Source organism: Trematomus bernacchii, unplaced genomic scaffold, assembly GCF_902827165.1.
Source record: "Trematomus bernacchii unplaced genomic scaffold, fTreBer1.1, whole genome shotgun sequence".
Taxonomy (NCBI): Eukaryota; Metazoa; Chordata; class Actinopteri; order Perciformes; family Nototheniidae; genus Trematomus; species Trematomus bernacchii.
Genome location: NW_022987739.1, coordinates 5,612,661 through 5,638,695, shown reverse-complemented (window position 1 = coordinate 5,638,695; position 26,035 = coordinate 5,612,661). Strand labels below are relative to the sequence as shown.

General features: G+C 41.0%; 1 protein-coding gene across 1 annotated transcript in view; it reads right to left on the bottom strand.

Moving 5' to 3' along the window:
* ncanb (neurocan b) overlaps window positions 1-26,035 on the bottom strand; it is a 134,265-nt gene that overhangs the window by 91,863 nt on the left and 16,367 nt on the right. Inside the window, exon 2 of the mRNA XM_034147910.1 lies at window positions 11,724-11,806. Coding sequence (XP_034003801.1) covers window positions 11,724-11,796 — 73 coding nt within the window. The 5' untranslated portion in view covers window positions 11,797-11,806. The remainder of the gene's footprint in view (window positions 1-11,723; window positions 11,807-26,035) is intronic.

Genomic DNA, 26,035 nt, shown 5'->3' with positions numbered 1-26,035 from the left:
CACCACCACCATAAAGATATAAATATGACTTTCATCAAAACAACTGATGACAGAGAGAAACGTCGTCATTATAAATACATTCAGAGTGCGGTTTTCGTTTAGAAAAGCTCTGGTATCAGACGTTTCTTTCAGTAAAATATTCCACTGCATTTTCCTTTGTTGTCATTTCTTCCAATTTACACTGACGGATTCACATTATACATTATCATCATCACCTACCCTAATCCTGTGTCACCTTGGCTGAAAAGACAGCGGTGGCTCATTTGCATTAGAGAGAGGGGGGGGGGGGGTAGTGAATTTCCCTCAGTAAAAACAGTGATACAGGTTATCATCTCTGAGCTCGATCTGCTTCAGTGTGCACAGTATGTGAATGAGGTTTACCTGTAAAGCCTGAATCTGATGCTTCTCCAACGCCCTTATCAGTTACTATACCCTTTCTAGTCACTACTGAAAATGCCGGCCAAAAATGTCACTACTTTAAATCAAATATGCCTCAAAGCCCAGCATCAATGCATGGGTCTTCAAACAGCTCACCGCTTTTGAGCCACTTCAGCATTGTGCGATAGCAGCGACTTTCTGTCAGTTAGTGCAAGATTTTGGTCCAGGTTGATATATTTCAGTAACTGTTAGACAGACTACCAGGCAATTTAGTCCAGACACTCTCCAGAGGATGAATCCTACTGACTCTGGCTAGCCCCTGACCGTTTTCTCTTGTGCAAACATTAGGATGACATTTGTGGTTTTGAGTGAAGCAAGACGGGATGAATAGAAGAGGGAAAAGAATGAAAGGGTATAAAGAAGCTCTCCCCAGGTGGGCGGCCCAGTTAAAAGGTGGAGGAAATGTGCCGATTGATTTATTTTCAATTGTGCCAGTTCCCACTGCACAATTTGTGTGTGTGTCCTGCTCGCTTACTGTGTGTTTGAATGCATGTTAAAACGCTACAGGGACCACTCCTCATGTCTGTAATTAAATGGCAATATGTTTCAAGCGGTCAAATACACACTGCAGAATGAGTCACTCAACCTTTCTGTCCTTCATTCATTCATTGCCCCCCCCCCCCTTTCTCTTTCTCCCCTTCCTCCCCTGCAGTACGACCACCTGCCAGCTTTCAGATGAGCATTTCAGTTCTTCATTTATTTTTCATCTGGAAAAAGTGTTTTTATGGTTTATCTTCAGCCTATAGATAAAGCTGCGTTTTTCTTTCAGGATAAGATCTTCCCCTCAGCCATGCATAGAGAAATTCACTTCATGGTTCAGATCAACTTCAAATCATTACCTCATCTGTGATTGCCCATTTTGCCAATGTGTGTGTGGAGTGTGTGTGCACTGGAAAGCTTTTAAATGCAAACAAAATAAAATATATCTTCTGCTAGACCAATGAACGCACATCCTCACACAAAGGCACACAAACGTACATAAGCACAAATACACATCTTTGAAAGCCTCATGTTGTATCCCTAGCTGTATGGTTAACGTGACTTTGAGCACACACAAATGGCAGACGTATGGATTGCTGTCATTGCTCCTGCAGCTGCTATGCCGTTACAGTTGTTAAAGCTAAGGGTTTGAGTGCCTCTACACTGATAGCTTAACATCAGCCCTCCCATCCTATCTTCTCCTCCCAACAGACGCATGGACACACACAAATACCCACACTTCTTCCCCTTGCCCCAGTATCATCATCTTAGACAAGCGCTACTTGTCTAACTCCCCCGACGACTGATCTATGTTGCTCTGCATCGCAGCATCCAAAGGATTTGTGCTCTGAAATGGCCTCTCGTTTCCCACTCGAGGTGATTTCAGCCCGCCAAGTGAGGTGACCTGAAGCAAAATGCATGAGGCTTTCAAAAACTGTGGGAGGAGAGGAGAGGAGAGGAGAGGAGAGGAGAGGAGAGGTGAAGAATAACAAGGAAAGTGATGTGGATTGGAAAAAATTAGTAATCCATTTCCTTTATCCATTTTTGATTCCTTCTGTATAAGAAAAAAGTCATACTAAAGGAATAGTTCTACATTTCTGGATAAAAAACTCTTGGTTGAGGCTGAAATGGAACGTTTTTTTTTGTATCAGTCTCATGTCGGTCCATCAACGATTACATGTCCCTTAACAAAATACACGTAATTGCACCTGTTTAGGTCACTGGTTGTGATTTTAGAAAATAACAGAACAAGGTGAGATGTGTTCACCTATTTCCAGTCTATATGCTATAGGCAAAGCTAAGCTAAGCTAACCGTATGCTAGCTTTAGCGTCATATTTATTAAACAATCATGAGGGTTTTATCAATCTTTTCATCAAATTCTGAGCAAGAAAGTAAATAAGCATATTTCAAGAAAAGTTGAAGTGTTTTCTTAAGTTTACTAAAGGTTACCTGTTAACGAATCAAGGGTCCCTAACACCAGTTGCATAGAATCATTATTTCTAATGAGAACAGTTTATTTGTCACAATTCAGATTTTTTTCTAATTCTAGATCTTGTTGGATTACCATTTTCGGTTTTATGGCACTTCAAATACTTTAGTGCCAACATGTTAAAAAGGACAATTATGTGAGTTACACTTGTTGACACAAACTAGTTATCTAAAGACAGATTGTATCCCACAGACTCTGCAATAGGTACAGGTGTACAGGGAAATGTATTCACTTTTGAAATTGTTTAACTTGATAGCAGTGGCATTGCATTTTTCTCTCACACTCAGAGGAACGCTGCCGGGAAGATAAACAAGCACAATGGACTGCAGCATAACACGGTGGAGGATTGTGAGCGCCGAGCGATGGATGGATGCAAGTGAGGAGAAATGCAAAACAAAACAAAAGGCTCGAAATGTGTGAGTAACCGGGAAATTGAGGTGATGCGATGTGGAAAATAAGTCAAGAGGAGGTGATGGAAAGAGTAAAGATGCACTTTTGTGATTCAGCGGGAGGTGTGTTAAGACTGACGTATTGACACATTCATGCTTACACACACACACACACTCAAAAGAGCACATCTTTTATAAAAAGCTATCTCTTTTTACTCCCCGCTGTCACTCTCTTTGCTTTATCTCCCTCGAGGATGCAGCACTCATTTCTGTTTACCACACACACACACACACACACACACACACACACACACACACACACACACACACACACACACACACACACACACACACAGCACACACACACACACACTACACACACACACACACACACACACACACACACACACACACACACACACACACACACACACACACACACACACACACCACACACACACACACACACACACACACACACACACACACACACACACACACACACACACACACACACACACACAGTACTAGACAAACAAACAAACTGCAATTTCCTAACCACTTTGCCGAGAGCTTGCTATAAACAAAAACAGGCAAATGTATTCTCCGGCTAAGAGGCATCAATAATGTTTAATCTGCTTGGCAGTTTCTTGCAAGGTTCCACCTGGATAAGCACCATTTGGGTAACATTAAGCTGCTTATGTTGCAAATAGAAAGACAGTGCCACAAATGAAAGCAAACAAGCTCCACGATCACAATGGCATTCATATCCTCTATCCCCCTTTCACTCTTTCTGTCCACTTTATTTGGACAAATGTTCGTCGTTGTTCCTTCGCTGGTGTTGCAATTTGCACAACTAAATCAAATGAAATCAATTGGAGATCCCCTTTCGAAAGCCTTTATTATATTATAAAGGAGGCCAGGTGATAAAAAACCAAACTCCTTCTCTGCGGTAATGAATGTAAACTAGCGAGGGCCACAATGCCAGTGCTATATCAAATCTGCATTTAGATGGAAATGTTATCACAAGCTTAACCCCACAGAGGCTGTCTTTTGTTTGGATATCTATCTGTGTTTCATATTGCTTTGTGTCACCCTTTTCTAAAACAGAGATCACCAGGGTGTTGGGTGATTAAAAAGGGGAGGAAATGCTGGAGCTAAACGTCAGTACAAAAGAACAGTGCTAAGAGAAAAAGCGAATATGTGCTCCTTGGATAGTGAAGTCTAAGCCAGACTTATGGGTCCTTTTGTAAATGTTAACAAGCTATCTTTTATTGACCTTGTGCTGTGTCTGTGTCCGGCTGTGTGAGTGTTGAGAAGGGCAGGCTATGAGAGGACACACTTTCAACTCCTGCTATATCCAGTGTCTTTCACATAGAGCCTCGTATCGTCTCTTTTTGTTCTGCTGGTTCACACAGTGGCATCTCCGTGATCATCACGGTTGGCCCATCTGTCTTTGCTTTAAAGGGGCTCTCAAATGATTAAACACAGTCGGAAAGCCTCTGTGGCTGGCACAGAGCTGCACACAGGCACAGGGTGGGCGGTAATGGCATTTTCACTGTAATGGAACACAATTGCAAACATCTTTCCTTGTTCTCTCCCTCGTTTTCATATTCTGTCGCCCTCTTTCCCTTCCCCAGGTGCCCGCGATGGGTTATTCTAATGATAAAGGCCTCTTATTGGTCAATTTGCCCTCATCAGAGCTGTCAAACTGCCAGTCAAGAGCTACCGGGACTGATGGAGTGCATCCTCTCCTGTCGTAGCCACTCCACTCCTGCTGCCTGCACGTCAGCTGATTATGTGTGTGTGTGTGTTTGTGTAGACGTGTGTGTAGGTCATAAATCATGACAGATGAGGTGTCTGACAGAGGCTTGCTGTATTAGCTGATCACTATGTTAAGAAATGACAGCTGATGCAAGACAAACTACACTGCAGGTGGGTTAAGAGGCTTTTGCTATTCAAGAGTTGTTTTTTAATCTAAAGAACGATAGATGCTGTTTGATGAATAAGGGAAATGCAGGGGAAGATGAGTACATTGACTCGAAAGAGATGCTTTAACAGTTCAATCATTTTTGTATAAAAGTTTCCATAAAATAGCTAAGAGAAGGTAACGGTTAAGTTGAGTAGTCTCAAGGTTCAAGGTTCTTTATTGTCAAACTGACATAGCTACAGAGTAATTATGGTGTTGACAATCTTATGTCACAGGCTTCTCCAACAATGCAACATAATAATAATACAGATAGTAAGAGTAATACAAAAAGAAAAATAGTTATAAAATAAAGTGAGTATGTGGAATAGTGCAGTACGAGTCTATATACAAGTTATTGGAATGATATATATTAGATATTAGATATATATTACTGAGTAGCAGATGAATGTTTTGAAGTTGTTTCAGCAGTTCAATTGTTTAACAGTCTCACTGCCCGCGGGAAGCAACTGTCTCCGAATCTTTTTGTTTTTGCCAGGATGCTGCGGTAACGTCTGCCAGACGGCAACAGACAGAACAGTTTGTGGCTGGGGTGATGGGGGAAATTGTGAAACAACTATTAGCAGCTCCTTTATGGTTTAGGTTACATTCGTACAGTATTACAAAAGTAAACAATTAGGCTGTTAGAAGTAACACTTTCATTTAATTTATATTATCAACAACTCATTCATCAGAAACACCACTTTCAAAATGTTGAGAGGTGGAGTTGTTTTAACTTCATATTGGGTATTTTAATCAATACAAATATGTTTTTATTTAACCAGTAGGTATTTTGTGTGTACAATCTGCCATGTCACAAGCAACTACTACCCAAGTAAATGGACCTTGCCATGCTTCTTACTTCTGTCATTAAATGAAATAAGTGTATTTCCCATCCTTCTAACAAGTTAGTAGTCTTGTTCTATCATTCAAGGAAATAGAAGAAAACCCGTTATTTATCCCCGGTACAAACACATTGCATTTTTGTTATAGAGAGGTGTCAGAGCAAAAAGGCTGCCAGTTTTCCGGCACCAGGGAGCCGTTGGATGCTCAGTGCCTCGATCAAGGACATCTCGCTAGTGCCCATGCTCCAAATTCACTCTCTGTATTTATGGTCCAATTGGGACTTGAACCGAAAGCCAAATCCCAATAATCCCGACAGACTGAGCTACTGCCATCCCTGAGGACATATTACAAACCAAAGATTAAAAGAAGTTGCTGTTAAACTACTTTTCCAACAATATTTTGGGGAAATCTCGGAAGCAGTTGAATCATTTGATGCCATCTGATATGAATAAAACATACAAAGAACAACAAGTGTGGGTTTGTTTGTGTTTGGAGCAGAGGGTCTGACAAAATTGCTTGCTTTCTTTATTGTTTTGTTGGGATGGGGAAAATGCCTCCATTAAACAAGACATGGGTGATGCACAAAGACATGGTGGCGGCCGCTTTCAAACTCAGATGTTCTTTTTCATTTAGAACGAGCATGCTGAGACTCCCTTGACCAAGCCCAAGACATAACCATGGCAACGGAGGCACCACAAATTGAAGAAAGGGGGATAAGGCTTCTGATCGGGGAAGAAAACACACACACAATCACACACACACTTTTATATATACGCTTTAGGGGCGGCGTCTTCAAAGAGCAGATCAGAGGCTATACGCACTGTATAATGTAAACTGAATGAGGGGGATAGTTTCCTCCTTCTTTCTCCACTGTGTTTGATCAGTGTTTCCCTGCTGTGGAGACACTTCTGCCCCACAAGCAGTACACACACTGTCAAATATACAAAGATACACACTCTCCTAAATTAGGATACAAAGTTACAGTTGTGCACACCAAGATAGTCCCCACTGAAGTTTTCTGTGACTGTGTGTGTGCCTATGTTTGTCTGACACACTCATGTTGGCTGACTGGGCACAGCAGGTCTTCCAGGCGGACATCACGCAGAGTTTGGAATTGATGCCTTCATGCTGACATTCACTCGCAGAAAATCTTTTCCCCAAAGCCTCCCTTTCACTCCGAGCAGCTCTCTCCTTCTCTAGTGTGCTTTATTTCTCATCTCAATGCATTCTGTTCTTTCCTTGTTTCTTTTCTACCTCTCATCTTCCTCTTTTTCCCAGGGTTCCCTTGCGTACATTTAATAACACTCAAAGACGTTAAAAAATAAAACTATGCATTTATTGACCTGCTTGCACCTGCAGAATCACGCTTCTTATGCTGAGCTAGCTGTAATGTAACATCATGAAGCACTGTAGATGTGGTTTAATGTTGGTTATATTTCCTGTTTATGTACTAGCTGTAGGAATTAGTGCAGGAAAAATGTCAGCCATCTAAATCTCCCCGTAGTTTTTTGCCAAATGAGAATCACTGCGTCAACAACATCTGACGCTTTGGTTGCAAGTTTCAAAACCGAGACATAGGTTTAAGTCGAGCCACTGAATCTCATCACAATGTAAATTCAACTTCGGCAAAAACTATGTTTCTCGAGGCTTTATCAATCTACTTTATAACGGAAATGAATATATAAAAACGTATATATTACTATGAATGTTTGTTTTTTCAGCAAAAGGCTTATACTAAAAACTAATCAACATAAGGGGTCACAGTAACATCTGCGCTTCACCTGGCTCTTTGATGTAGGTGTTTTCCCAATTTCTTTACACTTGCTGCACACTGCAATCATCCCTTTCGACCCAAACTGCCTCCTCTTGTCTCTCCGTCCTCTCTTGATGACAAATACTAGCCATCCCCCTGCAGCTCTTTCTGTCTGAGCTGACTCCTGCACCCGGCCATGTCAGGCTTCACAGGAACTCCCCGCAGGCTGCTGCCGTGACTAATTCTGCAGCGTCTAAAGCATAAAGATACATTTATCTTGTGTGGCACAGAGCCAACATTTTAAAATTCATAAACAGAGATACATGCACAGGAGTGCTTGTAGAAAAGTGCATCACTATCATCAACACACACACACACACACACGAGCAAAAAAACTCATTCCTAATCTGTCCTCCTCCACCTCATCCCACCCTCTTTCCAATCTGTGGGCTGTCAAGCAAAGTGTCACAGGGTGAGCATTAGTGCCAACCCTCCCTGTAGTCCTTTACCTCCCATTGACTATATCTAGAGTCACTCAGCCGAGAAACACAAAATGAAGGAATGGAGAGAACGGCAGCAAGAACAGGAGACGTTAATGCCCTCAAAAACTCTCCTGAAGCAGAGGCAGGGAGGGTCTATTTACATGACATATCCCCTCTCAGAGGCACATGTGAGTGTGTTATTAGGCTCCTCAGAGATGCTGTGTGTGTGTGTGGGGGAGCTATAGTCATCACTGCTCAGAAGCTGGCTGCATAAAATACCTGGCAGATGTAACCTGAGGGTTTCCGCATACAGACACAAAACACACAGAAAGAGAGAGAGGTTGGCTCCATTTTCATCATCACTTCGCCTGAGAATCTGAGCCCTGAGTCACTGAAAGACCCCGGTGCCAGGTCTGTTACCTCTACACGAGGCAGAAACAAGACAATACAGAGAGGAGCAGACGGTCAGGGAGGCCACAAAGAACACAGAGCAAGCTGTCCAACAAACACACAAACACAGGCGTATACCCACAGATGAAAAAGCAGAAGAATAGGAGGAGAGTAGAAAGGGCTAAATAAGATTCAGGGATGTGAATTCTTGTATTGCACATTTCCCTACTGGGTTTTGTCAAATAGACCAAAAAAACTACCAAATAGAAATATAGGGAGGCTGTTGAGCGACACATACAGATTACCAAAGTTTCTGTGTAAGTCAATGTATGACCCTATAGTCTTAACCCCTCTCTTTTAATGAAGCCCCTTACATATTCCCCAGTACTGTCCTTCTCTCAGCTAAATGGTGGGTTTACAAAGGTCAGTAAAATGATTGTCCAAACAGATGCAGAATGTCACATCTCTCCCCAGAGCTTGGATAACTTGCTGAAATATAATGACAGGATTAAGATCCTAAAGTCCAGCTTATCAGCCTAATCAAAGAGATTTTTAATGAGCACTGCAAAATATACATTAGAAATAATATTTTACGAAATTGAAAATGTATTTCCGTGGCTAAGAGGATGAATGTTAGCCTTGGGAGATCTCAGATTAGTTATTTGTCTTTATACTCGTGTTTTCAACTATTTTTGGAAGTGCTGTTGGGGTAATTACGAGATAAGTAGAGGAATAAATGGGCTGGTGGATAATCTGTGAAGGTCTGACAAGTTGTAAGATATGAACACTGTTACAGAGAGAAACGGAAAGAAATGACGAACCGACGGACTAAGGAATTGTCAACGCGACTGAGAAGATCTAACAAGTTATTCTCACAACACTACTAGCTACTGCTGTGGGCTAGGCTGGCTAGGTGTTGCATTCATTCTGCTAAACTGGCTTTCACTCACTCAGGAATATAGTTTTGTTCCCCTCTATTGGAGCATGTCGTGTTGGCAAGTGTTACATATAATATTGCCAATGAGAAAGACAGAATCTGGCATGAGGAATGTTTACAGAAGTGTGGTAATTGCAGTGTTAGAAGAAGATCCTTTACTTTAGTAAGTACCACAATTAAATAGTAAAAATACTTATTACAAGTAAAAGACCTGCATTTTATATCCTACTAGAAATACTAGTATTATCCGCTCATTTAGCAGACACATTGCCGCTGTGTCTAATGTATCTATTTGATATACAGTTAGAAAGTTGACTGCAGTGGTTCCCAAAATAGGGATCATGCCTTTGGACTTTTATTCTGTAATGTTTATTAGAGCTCTTTGCCTCAAACAGTTATTTAAATGAAACCATTTGAGAGGTTCAGTGGGGAGATATCTTTGGTATGTTATCTTGTTGTATCATAAGTTTCTGATGTAATGTTTTTATATGAAAAGTAGTAACTTCACCTGGCAAATTAATGTTGTGGATTAAAATGTACAATATTTCCTGAAATTGGCACAATATGGCAATACTGAAGTTCAAGTTCATACAAAATGTACACAAGTGTAGTGATTCAGTAGATACTTCACAGTTTGTTGTCAATATTGTAATGAAAAAGACATGAGCGTTGGAACATACTGTACAGCAAGATCAGGATCTTTCTCACAACATCATCAACACTAATACAAAGGTGCAGGGAAAGGTGTTAGGAGGGTAAATCTACAGCAGCAACACTTCAATGTGAGATAAAAAAAAGTGTTTTCAGGTCTCATTAAAACACCTTGTTACCACGGCAACATTGTACTTCATCTGGCGACTGTTGCTGAAGCAGTTTTGACCTCTAAAGAGCATACCAAACTTACAAATGAATACATGAGACTTGAATTATTCGGCGTGAATACAACAGTTTGATTACGTTTTCACAAGATATTATAAAAAAGGTGGATTACGACTTACTGTTGGGCCTCCAGAAGATTATTTGGCTTTTGCTTATCTTTAATTGGAAAGACATCCATGATTACCTTTATCACACATCACTCTGCCTCTCATACAGTCCCTCTGCTTCCCTACATGCTCCACAACCAGATTTTCAGGCAGATATATCCATCCCAGTTTAATTACACCGCGGACATCAATTATCACATTCTGTGCATTGAAGAGGGTGTGTGACAGAAGGTGGATAAAAACTCAGTGTTAACCTCAAGAGGATGTTTTGAAAGAGAGCAACATTATGATCTGCTTTCAAATGCATAATTAAGTTTCACATAGATTTCCATTTGATTTGTAGCAGTACTTATTATAACTATGAATCATGTGGCTTATTGGCCAAATACAGAATCCGATATATGAGGCACTAGAGCGGTGCAGTGATGACGTAATATTGTAGGCCGACGCCAAAAGTTAGCATCTTATTGTTGAAAAAAAGATCTGTGGTGAAAACACCTTTATGATACTTACATGTTTTGTTCAGCAGGATAATCACCACATTATAACAACACTTTTATGATTTGTTAAGTGTAATTGCAATTGCCTGAAGTGAAACACTAATGTTGGGCTATAAACAAACTGCATAACGTTTGAATGGCTGTGCATCAGCACCGCTAACCTAAACAATTAGTGTTTGTGTAATTTAGTAACTTGTAAGCACCAGCTGTTTTTATGACACATAGAAGCGTCGGATATTCCTGAAAGGGGTATTTACTGAAATGTTTTTAGTCGTAAAACAAATTGGAAAATTCTTTAAAACTGTGTTAACCAAAGACCTTCTTTTAGGGATTTGACCCACACAGGTTCAAAGTACTGTTGACTTTGACATTGGGGGAACTGGTAACTCATTCCTGCACCACTCTTTAAAGGTCCCCTATTATACTGTTTTTCATCAATATATTTTAGGTCTCAGATATATACAAAACATGTCTCTGAAGTGTTTGGCTCGAAATACTAAACAGATCATGCATTGTAGCATCCCATAAACCCCTCTGTTTCAGCCCTGTTTCAAAAGTGCTGATTCTCTGTCTGTTACTTTAGATGAAAATAAGGAGCCACTCCCCACGCGCCTCAGAGAGATATTTGGTCAAGAAGAACACAATGGTGCTCTAGGAGGGAATTCAGGTGATAAGATGGGGGGGGTTACCTTGGTTGGTGATTGGCTAATGGTTACACAAGCCAAAAAATCGTTATGACATCATAAAGTGGCCAAAATCTGATCAGCTCATTTTCAGACAGGTTTTTTATATAAATGGATCAGGACAAAAAGTGAGTGAATCTTTTTTCCTGAAACTCTCAGAATCTCTTTATACAGAGAGGACACATGTTTCTGTACAAAGACATGAAAAAGTGGATTTTGCATAATAGGTGACCTTTAAAACCAGAAAGTGTTAATAGGCTCCTTTGCGACAGAGAGATTGGTGAAAGAAGTGTCGGGGACTCGGTGCAGATGATTATACAGAGTTATGAACTGCACACAGTCAGTCAGGTGACAGGACTGCCTACATTTTGATGAGGACTCACCACAGCCCACAGTTTGAAGCAGAAGGAGGGCCAGCAGGGGCTGCAGTCCACACCCAGGCAGAGCGCCCTGCATCCTGCTGCACCTGGAGACAGAGAAGAAGAGAGGGAGGGAGCGTGAGTACACGAATGGAAGTGAAAGCAACACATTGCCCTTGTGAGGCTCGTCTGACACACACAGCAGGCTCAGATGAGTCACCAGTTGCAATTCCATTTCATACGATTTTTTTTTTTTCTCAAAGAGAGCCTTAGGATAGCGGGCAGTCGATTCATTTTTCAGTTTAATTTACCGTTTCATAATGTGGGAGTGATAAAGTCCTCTGGAGCGCTTTGAGACTCTAGCTGTGATTAAAGGCTTGTAATGGCTATACAAATATTCTTCACTTAATGTGACCATTGTGTTTGATCTTTTTCAAGTAGAATAAAGACAGTTTCTCTTTACTTTACAGACAAATACCATCCCTAATGAAACGTAATAAAGGATTCATTCGTAATGTCTGTACCACTTATTTCCTCTCAGGATCACAAGGTTAAAGCTATCCCAGCATGCACCTGAGAGAAGGCCGAGTCAAACAGACCGGCAACTAGACTGGCAACTTTCCCAGTGTTTCATAGACGCAGATGTTCACTTTATACCCTTGCTGTCCAAAACCACCTGGCTCACATGTCTTTTTCAGATCTACACTCACATGGAGCCCTTCGTGTTACAACACTGAGCCACTATCTTCAAAGATAACATTTGATAAAAAAAGTTTAAAGCATCTTCACTAAGGTACCGTCATTGTAAAAGTTAGATTTTGTGTAACAGAGCTCCCGCCAGTGTTTGAGACAAAATATCTGGAAGGAAAATCCAATAAAAGGTTTGCTTTTTAAATAAAAGCTTGTTTGTTGATATGCGGTGTGGGATTAACAGAGAAAACCAACTCAGCTGTGTGGCGAAAAAACAAGATTGTTTTTGGCAAAAACAACGGCACAACAGAGAAACTTACTGATGCATTTCCTCCATAGAAACAGCCCGATAAAGGCATGAGAGCCAAATCTAACATGATGGACTTCTGAATTCCCTTGTTGCACACAGCATGCTGAAAACTCTGCCAAGCAGATACAAATATCAAAGCTGTCATATTAAAACATAGAAAAATCTCTATTTGAGAGCCAGGTTGACAGGAGCCGTCTATGGTATGTCTGCATAGATTTGATTTTCTTGGTCTTACACACCCACCTTGTTTTCCCTTTAATTCCCCAAAGAAAGTGACTTGTTTTGACGCGGAGCAAAAACAAATAGATCTTGAAGTGACTATCTCAGTGTAAATCATGGGGCTGAATATTTCTTAGCCATAATGTATTCAGTGTACTTTTTTTTAATCTGTCTAGGGGTTTGGCTGCTGGTAGTGGAGATGCTGGACACAGATAGCCAGTGTCAGTGACAGCAGTGTTGGTCACTCTGATTCAATCTCAAAGGTAGCCAAGGACAAAAACACTAACCCTGTACCAGACACCTCTGATGTGTCACGGCTGAATGGAAGTGCGTGTGCGTGTGCGTATGTGTGCCGATTTTCATTTTTTGTGCAGATAAAAGTCCCATAACTTCACATTAAGTCCCTTTAGGGGTTTAATATAAACTACAACTGGTTACTTAAATGTAAGTATTGTACTTCAATATAGGGCAATTATTGCTATAATGGACCATTTAGGAGGAGATTGATTTTATGTTTGTCTATTGTCCACGATTTTTCTTTATTTCTTTCTGTTAAGAAGATGGTGTGTGTAGAGGCACTGAGGGTGACATATTGGCCTCTTTGGTGTGACCTTTGTTTGCTACGAAAAAGGTTGCTTTATTAACAGCAGTCTTCACACCTCAAAGAAGCACTTTTGGCCTTACTGGTGCAAGTTTTGTTCTAAGCCTTACATACGTTTTGGTTTAGTAGTGTGTTTTCCTACTTTTAACTGACACTTACATTTTTTATTTACCACAACAAGTGAGGCTCTTAACTGCCAACTAAGATTACTCTGACAAAGACTAAAGAGGACATCATTCAAGTATAAAAGCAGAATTCTGGTAAACTGGCAAGAGTTTCTCATCATGGTGAAATGTACAGAAAACATTGGCTACCTCAAAGGTATGAAAACACAGTCTACATTTAAAGCCATGTGTACAGTTTACTATGGAAAACCGTTGGAATTATTTGGTTTACTCAAGTTCCTGTTGAAGTTTCTATAATTGTCATAACAGGGTTATTTCATGACTAAGTTCAATCTGTAAAACTTTGTAACTGTAGTCTTTCTAATTTGTTGCTTTGTGGCAGGGAATACATTATCATGGGGGTAGTCCTAATTAGTGTCAAGATGCAAAACAAGCTTAATATTACATTTGATAGTGTGTTTTTTTTGTTGCCAATATAAGGTTAAATGTTGTACTACCACTATGATACATTTCCATATATATTAGAATGTGTTAATACCAACTGCATAGCTTCTCTCTCTTTAGGTCATCAATAGCAGATACTCAAGGGTCAGAGTCGTGTTTACTGTGATCTTGCTTTTATACTTCTCCATTAAATTTTCGACTCAACATCATCTTTATAGCACTTTATAGTGAATTGAAAATGCAACAATATAATAAGCTTTTACTGTTTTTTCTTACCTTACTCTATTCTCCCATTATCTATTTTAATTTTTCTAGCAAGTTAGCAGTTATTTCAGCAAGTCTTGCCACTTATCTTTCCTAACACCCCTTTTTTCCTGATTTAATATATAAGGTTATCATTCAATAACTTGTGGAATCAGTTACAAGAATTCTAGGACAAAGTTTTAAAGTGTGTGAAGTTTACAGTATGTCATGTGACAGGCAACATGCTGTGAGTGTCCTTTCAACACATCCGCTCACTTACGTCAGACCTGACATACAAACCCACAGAGAGCCTAAGTGCAGCTGCTGACACAGTAGCCTCTACAGTACGGATGGGCTTTGGCATCCGCTGGACACTGTCCCTGAACAGCGATTGTCCAATCATAGCATAGCAACCGTAACTAAGCACGGCAGGCCTGTCAAGCTTTGATTTTGCTGAAGCAGTGTGCATGGTGCTGTAAAAGGAGCAATACTTGTCATTTTCACAGTTTATATTTGTATGTAACACTTGGATGCTATTTTATAAACAAACTCCAAAGCCACACCTGTGTGACACCTCCGACTGAGAGTCAGGAGGAGCTCTCCTGCTGTTTGTGCGATATCAGCCGGAATTATCTAGCAAGATCTCACCATGTCAGCTCAGTACACTGTTCCCTATCCAGCCTGTGTCACAGGAATGTGTCAGACAGACAGATAGACGGCTATAGACAGACAGGCAGCCTAAAAGACAGATATGTAAGCTTAAAAGAATGTACAAAGCCAAGCAGATGCATTTTTAAGTCAAAGACCTTTACACAGCCTATATCAGCGTTTTATGGTAAAATCTGGTCCAACCCATCTGTCATCTCATCCTTATCTCACCTTTTACCTCATTCTGTCGGTCTGTATTTGGAAAAATGACGCTGACAATCTGAATCTGCCAACTTCTGTACCCATGACTCCAATTTCTTATGTTTGTTCTTTCCTTTCCTTTCCTTTGCTTCTCTCAAATTGCCCCGTCACTCTTGCCTCACTGTGGTGCATTATTAAGAGGGATCATTAATCACTCCGGCTGCCCCGCCTGTCACTCCATCAGAGCACACGGCTGTTCCTGATGCACATGCACACATTTGATACACACAATAGTGCCGGTTCCACAGGGGGAGTTAGTCCCATCAATGTATGTGTATAAGGCCCTTAGAGTGAGAAATGAGGGTAGCCTTGGAGTGACAAAAGGCTGTTTTCCTTCGAGGAGGATATAACCAAGGTTTCAGGACCTGTCACACCGTGTTATACATAAATGGCTTTAGCGGCTCACATTTTCTGCACTAACAGTTGGTCATGTGTTTGCACCTGTCTTACAGCATGCATCATTGGTGGGTGGTTTCTTGTGTAGCTTGGGAGTAACTATACAGAATAAAAGCGACAGCTTAATGGTTGAGCATATTCAATATTATAAAACTTGTATGAGGTGGAGCAGCAGGACACCATTGCACACAAAAGGAAGAACAGAAAAGGACATGCTATGAAAGAGATAGTACAGATGAGTCATTGATAACTCACTGAACTACTAAAATACAGTCAAATACAGAGAAAAGAATACGGACTGGGGATACAGAAGAAATATAGAGAGAGGAAAGGTGAACACAGAGGTGGCGAGTGAACGAATGATGGAGGTAAACAAGTGGTGGGATGTTGACAGGAAGCAGGAATAAAGACAGGAGGAAGTAAGACAAAGAGAGTGTGAATTTTCTTTTGACAATAGTCAGAGAGACGGGAAGAAGTACAGGGAAAACCAAAGCTTATTTCCGCCCCAACTCAAATGCCAAGCCTGAGTGGGTGAGGGTGGAATCTTAAGCAACCATACATTTCCCTTGATGCTTTGCTAGGCCTGCCGCTGTATGTATACGAATGGGAGCTTGTAGTCCCATGTGAAGGGATATGGCACAGATCCCAACAAAAACAAGAAATCATCAGATTCAGAGACCACCATATGTGTGAGCTAGGGACAGTTTCATCCCACACAAACTCACACATTCAGGAAATAACATTTTGCTCCCTGCCTGAGAGGCTGAAGAAGATGCAGGTTATGAGGGAGGAGAACTTGCAATCGCTCTGCATTATAATGAAGTCTGCGATATGATGGAAATTGAATATGCAATGTACAAAATACCTATGGGAATGCAAATGTGCTTGTGCACTTGCAGTGTGAATTAAGTGTGAATGACATGGGCAGATGCTCCTGTGAGCGTTGAGCACACGCATGCATGCACATGGTATAGACTCATTAGTGCATACATCTGTGCAGACATCTCAACTCAAAACACACTCCAATGCTTTGATGATTTGTACTTAAGTGCTTTTATTTCATAGGATTTTGGTTTTATTTGTATATTATTTCCCCTTTGTTATATTTCAATTGAAGCATTTTATTTAAGTCAAAGCACTTGGTAATTGTTATTTGGAAAGGTACAATACAAATGCAGATTATTATTATTAACACTCTACTATGCATGAATGAGAAGCTACTCGTGCTCACTTGAAAAGGTGCAGTTAATCAGGAGTTGTGCAAAGACGGATGGAGAGATGAGAGAAAGGAAGGAGAGAGGAAGGAATAAAAGCGAGGATGAGACTGTTCTCGCTCCAGCGTTATCGCCATGGAGCTGAAAAGTGCTGTCAATTACTGTGAAGTGTTTCGCTGCACAGTCTGCGCCCAAACCCACACATAGTGCATTTATTAAGTGCTTGTGTTGGTTCAGATGCTTTTTGCTTTATGTCTCCAATTCGAATACACATGATGGTCCACATGGCAAAGGGAAAGAGAGAAAGAGAGAGAAGGAGAAACCAGCTGCTGACCAGCTCCACCACACAAAGGTGGGGTGACATTGCTGAACACCCTGATGTTGCAGAGTGGGAATAAGCTTCAGGGCTGCCCAGAACTATATAGAAACCCATTACTTACAGCTGAAAGCCACCCAGGTCTCTCTCATTCATACAGCGCTCCCGCCCACCAGCCAGCAGCCAGCTCCCTGTATAATGGTCGGCTGGAAGCAGAGCATCACCTCTTCTTTTCTGTGAAACATATTACCTAGCTCTCTGTGGCCAGAAAGAGTGAGCTCATCCTGAATGACATGTGAATAAAAAAGGCATAAGGAAAGAGAATGATACGGAGTGAAATATTCTCCACTGAGAAAAGAAAAGGGGAAAAAAGTAAAGGGATGGAGAGAATGAGGGGCGGAGAGAGAGATTCCTCTGAAAAATGAGGTTACAGAAAGCTTTTTACGTGCAGGAAAGGATGGCCAGGCAATTTCCAAATGTCTGAGACTTCTCATTTGCCGGGCTGCAAAGCCACTTTATACGGTGGCAAATGTTAAACTTGTTCTGGGCACATCAAGGTCCCCTTGGCCGACTGCATGTCGTCCCCGGGAATATAAATGTGGCTTGAGATGAGGGTACAGGAATAAAATTGTTTCGACCCCTCGTACACAAGAATTTAAAAAGTCAGAGTGGGGATATCTTTAAGGTTCACACTGACAAAAGGCTGTCTTATTCCGCGCATATGTTTATGGAGATTTGGATGAAGGTAACATTTGAGAAAGATTCACTGTTCAGTCTCAGTGCTGCATGCTTTTGACTTGATAAATGTTAGAGCGTGCAATCATTGGTTTAAAAAGCGACAAATGCTCAATACAGGTTCCCAAAGTCCAAGGTAACGTGTTCAGATTGTTTTCATTTCAACCCAATATTCCAAACCTGACAAATAAAAAAAAAATTAAATAGAAAAATCGTCAAATTCTTTCAATATTGTTTGTCATTTTTAACATTAAAACATGTTGTCAATTTCCTATCGGTCCACTACTCAATTAAAAAGAGTGAACTCATCTGTGACCTCCACAATTCAACATTTAAAAACCTTTGTTTCAATGACTAAAAATGCTGTGTTTGCACTCCTGCGTTCCAATTCAATTAAAGTTTCTGTAAAAAATCATGTAAATGAACAATAAATGGTATAAAGACAGAATCCTGTAAACAGAGACTACAACACATACTGTAATTGGCAAAACTCAGCTCACCCGTAAAAGGTGCGCTGATGCAATTACAAGGGGCGTGACAACTGGAAGATATAATGGTACGGTCTGTATTGTGGTTTGTCCTAATCAATATTTTTCACACATAGCAAGACCACACACAGGCCATAAGTCACACAACGCAGCATGAAGACATTACATGATGATCTCCTCTGTGACCGCCCCTGGCCACTCAACACAAGACCCCTCACATCACCACACACACTCCAACATAAACCATTTACAGATGTACACATTTGTGGTGAAAGGATGCTATCCATTTTTTTACAGGAGGTCTGGGTGCAGGACATATTTTCTGGGATAGCTGCCAGGTTTTTCCTCTCTTCATTTCCCTCTCACTCTTATTCTCTCTTCTCTCCATTGTTTCTTTTCTCTGCTCCAGTCTGTTTGAATCTCTGCATTTCCACTCTCTCCCTTTGCTTTACTGTCTGGCAGGATCCAGGGACGTATAGGGTACCGTAAATCCTTGCTGCGAGGACTCCTCCGTTAATCAAAGTCGGTGGTGCGGGGACATTGAATCATGCAGGGGCAAAGGCCTGGGAGCCGGTCAGTAAAGCGTCACTATCAGCCCCGCACCAGATCCCCCATCAGAATAAATAGAGTGGCAGCCTATAGATCAGCGGGATCGTACCATATGTGTAGTGTCACAAGTGTAATCGAGCTTGGCTCTTGACCTGCAAAGCACACAGGCGTGTTGTTTTTGTAGCAGTACAGAGAGGGTCGAGGGATAAGTCAATACTACAGTTCATTGTCTCTCAGTGGTACTCATCACATCATACTTATCACATGCTTAACACCATTTGCTAAGTGGTAAAAAGTGCAGAGTACAGCTAAGGCTTTTTCTTTTTTGCTGAGCGTACTGAACATATGTGGGAAATGCAATGGTAATCTATCTAATAATTGTTACATCCTTTAACAACATTTTTTAATCCATCATATAGGTGAGATATTTTATTTCAAGGTGGTGGATTGGCAAAACTCATTGCCATCTCTAGAGCCATGATGGATTCAAGAACTAGAGCAAAAAGTGTAACTATTTATCACAGCCAGCTCTGCTCTGTATGTGAAGTCACAAGGCCATGTAATAAGAACATCATGCATGGGTTAAAGAAAGGAATTTCTTCCTTTCCCATTCCTGCAAACGCCCTCAAACTACCCCCTTCATCACTCCATTCTGAGACACCAAACTAATTAACAAAGAGATGAGAGCTACCTGTCTTTCAGAGAACTCATCCAATCTACCCTTTTGTTTTCCCCAATTAGGTTAAGAGGCAGCCTGAATGACGAGTGAGGATGGACTGGAGGGTCAAAAAATTGAGATGGACAGTACTGTACGTAGAAAACTAGAGAGATATGCATTTATACTGTCGATACCTACAGAAAAGTATTCTGTGTGTGTGTGCGTGTGCGTGTGCGTGTGCCTGTGCGTGTGCGTGTGTGTGTGCGTGTGTCTGTTTTGTATTTCTGTTTCCTCTCCTGTCCAAAATCCCTGTTCCAATCTGTTCCAAATTCAATCCATATTGCTCATTAAATCATCTCAAAAATCACTACACACTGAGAAGCATATGTGGCCTCAATGTGCTTGATACACACACACACAAAGAAAATGACAACAAAAGTCTATTGGCAGAGTAAAACTGCTGCTTTGATGTGCAGTTAAAGTGATTGCCAGATACAGACATACATTTATCGCACCTTGGACGACACACACACACAAACTACAGACACACGTGGACATGAAGTGACAAGGATGCAGGCAGCCAGATGGTGTGTTTACTTAGCCTCATCCATCACTGCGGCCACCTGAGAAGCAGCTTCTGACCAATTAGGACCCAGACAAGACCGGACTGTGTCCACATTCAGTGAAACATAGCCACAGCCAGACTGAGAGCTAACAACTCTACACTCTGCCTCCAACAACCCAGCACAAGATGGTGAGACAGTTAAAATAAGTCATGATTGATTAAACAATTGCAGGATAAATTACAACTAAAACAATCCTCATCAAAAGGTTTAAAACTACACTGAGGGTCTGCTGCATTGCTGTCAGCTTACAAGCTGCGTTCATGCTAAAAGCTAACGATAGCATGCTTACATACTACATAATGAGATTGATAACATGCAATGACAATAAAGTTGAATCTAATCTAATATTTAGAAGATTTGATGTTAACGATCTTTGATAATTGTTTTAACCTGATAGTGTCAGATGAAATGTTAGGACTTCACCAGAATGGTTACATTTCATCCCGTGGTGGGAATAATATTTCTGTAATATTTAATATCCATTCAATCCATTTGTTGAGACCTTTAGTTTGGACAAAAATAAAGGACCAACAACCCACTTTTACCATCCCTAGTGCACAGCTCAAAGTACGGCTGAAAATACCCTTTGGTAAAACAATCACATTAATTTAAACAGAGAGAAAAGTAAAGACAGTTAAAGGTAGGGTAGGTAAGTTTGAGAAACCGGCTCGAGATACACTTGTTATATTCCATGGAATGCTCTTAACATCCCGATAGCAATGAATATCTTAAGTGCTTTGACAAAAAATCCATACAAAAATGTCATCTGTGGAAGCCGTAATACTGTAAAAAGTACGACCAATCATTTTAGCCGGCCCGGCTAAAATAACTGGATGGCCTACCTGCCTGTCAGCCTTCCATCTGTGCACAAACTTATCTCGTGCCCTCATTGGTCATGTGCGCGTTCGTGTGTGTTGGAGGAGGGGCTCTATAAGCTCTGCTTATTATTTGTTTAGAATACTACTATTCAACAACTATTGGCTTCACCATAGTCAGATGTGACTGGATTTCAAGGCTGGAAAGGAAGATAGGAGATGTTTCTTAGTTTATAAATAAGCTAAGGAGTAGAGTTCTGATTTAACAGGTAGAGACAGACAAAGAGAAAGAGGAGTGACGGTGAGATGCCTCAGCTCCGACAGAAAGTACCAGCTTGTGGATATGAGGGAATGGAAAGGAACTGCAATTTGGGGAGGGTGAAATGTTAGAAAAACTGATGAGAGAGAAAGACAAGATGAGCACAATGAATAAATTAGGAGGAAATTGTAGTTGGAGGGCCGGAGAAAAGAAAAAAACACATTTTGACAGAGGAGTAAGAATATAGAGCATGGAGTAGAAAGACACTGGGCTGTGATAACTGCGAGAATGAAAGAGGAAGAAAATGAAAGGCTCAAAAGCAACAACGAAAAGAAACACTGGGGGGAAGGCAAGCACGACAATAGTGGCAGCAGCTTCAGTTTGTTCTGTGCTTAATAAATAATCACACTTAGAATGGCTAATGAGTCATGAATGTCTGCAGATGTTTTTAGTATCGTGTTAGGAGCGGCAAAGCAGAGAGTGTGCTGCTGAAGTGTAAATAAGGAGGGGGAGGAAGGTGTGAGACGCTGTGAGTGTAGCCATAGGGCATGCAGAGAAGAGGAACGACTGTGGAGAGAGTTAACACAACTCGGGGAAAAAGAAGATAAAAGATTTTGAGGAGGGGGGAAGAGTGAGGATTCTGGCTATTTCCAGCTTTATTGCTAAGAGAGGCTTAGTCCGAGCAAGATTCCTTGGTAAGATTGAGACAGACTGGGATCCCCTAGGTATATCGATTCTTAGGTACACTCATTTGGGAGAATAAGAATAAATGAGACCTGCCCAGGGCCAAGGTTTATTTACTTATTCACCTGGTGCCTGCTCTGGCCGTGGCCCTATCCATCTGAGAATAAAGGGCTACCTGCTGGGGCCAAGCAGCTCTCAATGTACAGGCAAGGCAACTCATTTGTGTGGAGAGAAAGGGGGAGAGATACTAAGCATGAAGCAGGCCATCTACACTGTGCACACGCACCAGGAATGAAGAGGAGGCAGCCAACACAAATTGACATTTCACAGAGGGGCGTAGTTGCATTTGATGTGCACTTGATTGTTAGTTTTAGGCTGTTTTTGCAATTTCATTATGAGTCAGTCAGACTGCTACCAGAGGGATCAATCTGAAACAGGCTATGTGCTTTACTCCCTACCGCATGTTTAGTCTTAAATAGTTTGAGGTTTTTAATCAACAATGAGGATATCCAGAGGCTTCTTCTCACTTTGACATCTTGTGACACTTTGACACTTTGAAAGACTATTACTTGACTAGGAAAAGTGAGGTATTTGTGTTTTTTATGCTTTGGTTTTTCAATGGATTAACTGATTTGACATAACATGTAAATTGGTGCGATTTACTGATGCTGCAACACAGTCTCACGGCATTTCGTGTTATAGTCACAAAATTAATCTATTGATTTGTGTTCACCAACACGATTTCGCAATTTTTTTCGTGTCACACAGAACGATTTTAAAAGCAATGTAAATTATAACAAATTAGAAGGAAAAACAGATTTCAGTATTCTGACACAGAACGATTTTAGAAGCAATGTATTTCTATTGGTAGTATGTTTCGTGCCTGCACCAAATAATAACAAATTAGGACAAAAAGATGACAAAAAATACAGATTTCAGTATTCTGAGGCCCTGAGCCCCATTTCTTTTCCTCACGGACGGCAAAAAAACTCCGACATTATACAATTTAAAATAAAAGGGATAGGGTTAGGCTTAGGGTAAGATATTGAGTAAGAAAATGTTTTTATGAACCACACAGCTTCTGGTATTCCAAGACCCGACCGGACAAAAAGACGTGGTGCAGGCACGAAACATACTACCAATAGAAATACATTGCTTTTAAAATCGTTCTGTGTGACACGAAAAAAATGCGAAAATCGTGTTGGTGAACACGAATCAATAGATTAAATTAATTTCGTGACTATAACACGAAATGCCGTGAGACTGGGTTGGATGCTGGTAGCTAATTTCCCACGTTTCATTCTTTATGCTAAACTAAGGTTACCGGCTTAATTAATGTATAAAAACATCAAAGTGGTTTCAATCACCACCTTCATCTCTCCGCCATTTCAGAAAATGTTGAACTATTGCTTTCAGCCTCTGGTGACTTAAGGCAAATCAACCAAAAAGCCCCAAATAGTGTCTTAACTCATCTCTAATGAAGGTTTTCCTTCAATAATATTCTTGCTATCTCTCAGCCCTCCTGATCCTCCCCTTGTCGCCGCCCCAATCTTGTAAGCTGCACAGACTTCCTGATAATTGGATTTAAACAGACAGTTCAAACAGCGGCATAACATGATTAGCGACAAACCTCAGAATCAATCTCAGGCATGGCGATCATCTCTCTCTGGCCTGGCAGGTCTCAATGGGGGTGCGACGGGGAAATGCATCATATTGGTTTAACACAGTTTTAAGCTTTTTGTGCGCCTGCGTGAGTGCAAAGGTGTGACTAAGGTTTGACGTGAGAAGTGACTGCCCGTTGTCGTGTTCAATGTGTGACTCGGAAAGTACATTTCCATGAATCTGCATTTAAGTTTGGGTGCACTAAAGTGAATGAAATGCATGTTTGCTTTGTGATCTGGACACAAATGCGTGTGTGTGTGTGTGTGTGTGTGTTGGCAGTGATGAGACGAGCTGCTCATGACTGAACCAGATGTAGTAGGGCATTGATACTCCCCTTCCCCCATCCCTTGAGACGGTAACAAAGAGGCCAGACTACATCAGGCAAGCCTTTGATCCGCCCAGCTCTATCGTGGTTCCTATCAGTAATTCACAACCCTCCAATCTCATGGAGGCTACCTGCATGAAGTCTCCATGTGCTCTGATATAAGGCCTTCGTATTTCATGTAGACAACATGCAGTGGTTCCGAAACAACTGCCTTTTTGTCCATGTTGTGAAGGAAATGTGGAGCATTGACGATGATGAGATATATGATGATATACTAGAGGTGTTTATTTCCAAGACAAATGAATCACCATCCATCCTCAAGCACAGCCATTCCCAGTCCTTAATCATGGCCTGCAGTGAGCTCCTTTATCTAAAATGTGAGTCTTTTTGCCAAAAACTCAAATCTTTGTGAAAACAACACATTTATCATCACTGTCTACAACTTTCTATCTCCTTTACCTCGTCTCCCAGAGAACGCCAGCCAGTGCCAGTCTTAAGTCTTATCAGTTTTTGGCACACAGCGTTGAATGTCTATGTTATGTGACTATGTTCGGGAGAGAAAAACTTGACCCTGTGATAAATGCGCCCCAAGACCTTTTTAATGATTCCTAACATCAAATATCAAAAGTTGCAGATGTCTAATGTTTGAATATTTCAATTAAAGTACATTGATAGATAGGAATTAGCTCAACAATTACTTAACCCTCCTGTTGTGTTCGTTTTCCCCCCCTTACTTTGGTGTTCGCGGTCAAATTTGACCGGTCCTGTTTTAACTGCTATTACATTAACACAAAAAACATTAATCATCACCAAATTTCATTTAACACCCTTTCAAACTGTAAATATTGTACCAGACTACTGGTATACATGAACAACTGCAGTAAATATACAAAGAATAGACACTGAACATGTATTGCATGTGCCAGGTGTGATCCATGTGGGGGGATGGGCACATAAGAGCGGGAAATGTATCAAATTGTTCTGTGTGTGTGTGTTTGTGTGTGTTTGTGTGTGCCAGGTGTGATTCACATGGGGGGATGGGCACATAAGGGGGGGAAAACACATCTAGTGTGTGTGTGTGTGTGTGTGTGTGTGTGTGTGTGTGTGTGTGTGTGTGTGTGGGGGGGGGTGTGTGTGTGTGGGGGGGGTGTGTGTGTTTTATCTGATCCGGATGGTTACTAAAAAAATGTCCCGAAGACAACAGGAGGGTTAAAGGGGCCCCATGATGCACATGTTCAGGTTCATATTTGTATTTTGTGCCTCCACTGTGACATGTTTACACACTTTAATGTTCAAAAAGCTCTTTATTGGTCTCCTACTGCCTGTGCTGCAGCACCTCTTTTCACCCTCTGTCTGAAACCAGAGCCCACTCTGCTCTGATTGGTCATCCAATAGAAGCGCAAGTGTTACATAGTAATATCACTATGTTACAAAAGTAAACAAAGGAGTCCAATCACGGCATTTCAAGCAGAGTGGGAGAGAAAATCTCTCTCGAGGGAACTTTGGGATTTTAGCCTTTGCAAACCATTTACATGCACAAAACCATATAACACACTAAAGAAAATAGTAAAAACCCATACAATAGTGCCCCTTAAAGGGCTCCTACTACATGCAACATCTTAAGGGTTTTGGGCAAAGCAGACCCCCGTATCCGCACAACTTCCCATGTGGCCTTATCGACTGAGTTAATGTATTGAAACAAATTACTACCTGCAGCTTTAAAACTTGTCCAGGGAAAATTAGAGATAGCCATAAAGTGCTTATTCATCTCCACGGAATCAGCCTTCAGAAGTAAAGGCAGGGAGTAAATGCAGGAGCTCCATCCTGAATTTAAAGTGATAAAGTGATTTAGTTTCTACTGCTGCTTTATTGGAACCAAATTAACCTGCTTTACAGTGGAGAACGGTGTTAGCCGCCTGCAAATTTGATCACATTTATTATATTTCGTCTTGCTTTGGAGAATACAAAGGGAGACTTTATCATTTCACTCTGGGAGTTGACTAAATGAGAATGATTTCACCTTCGCAGAGCTAAACCCATTCACACAGGCAAGCTGTTTCTTCTTGAT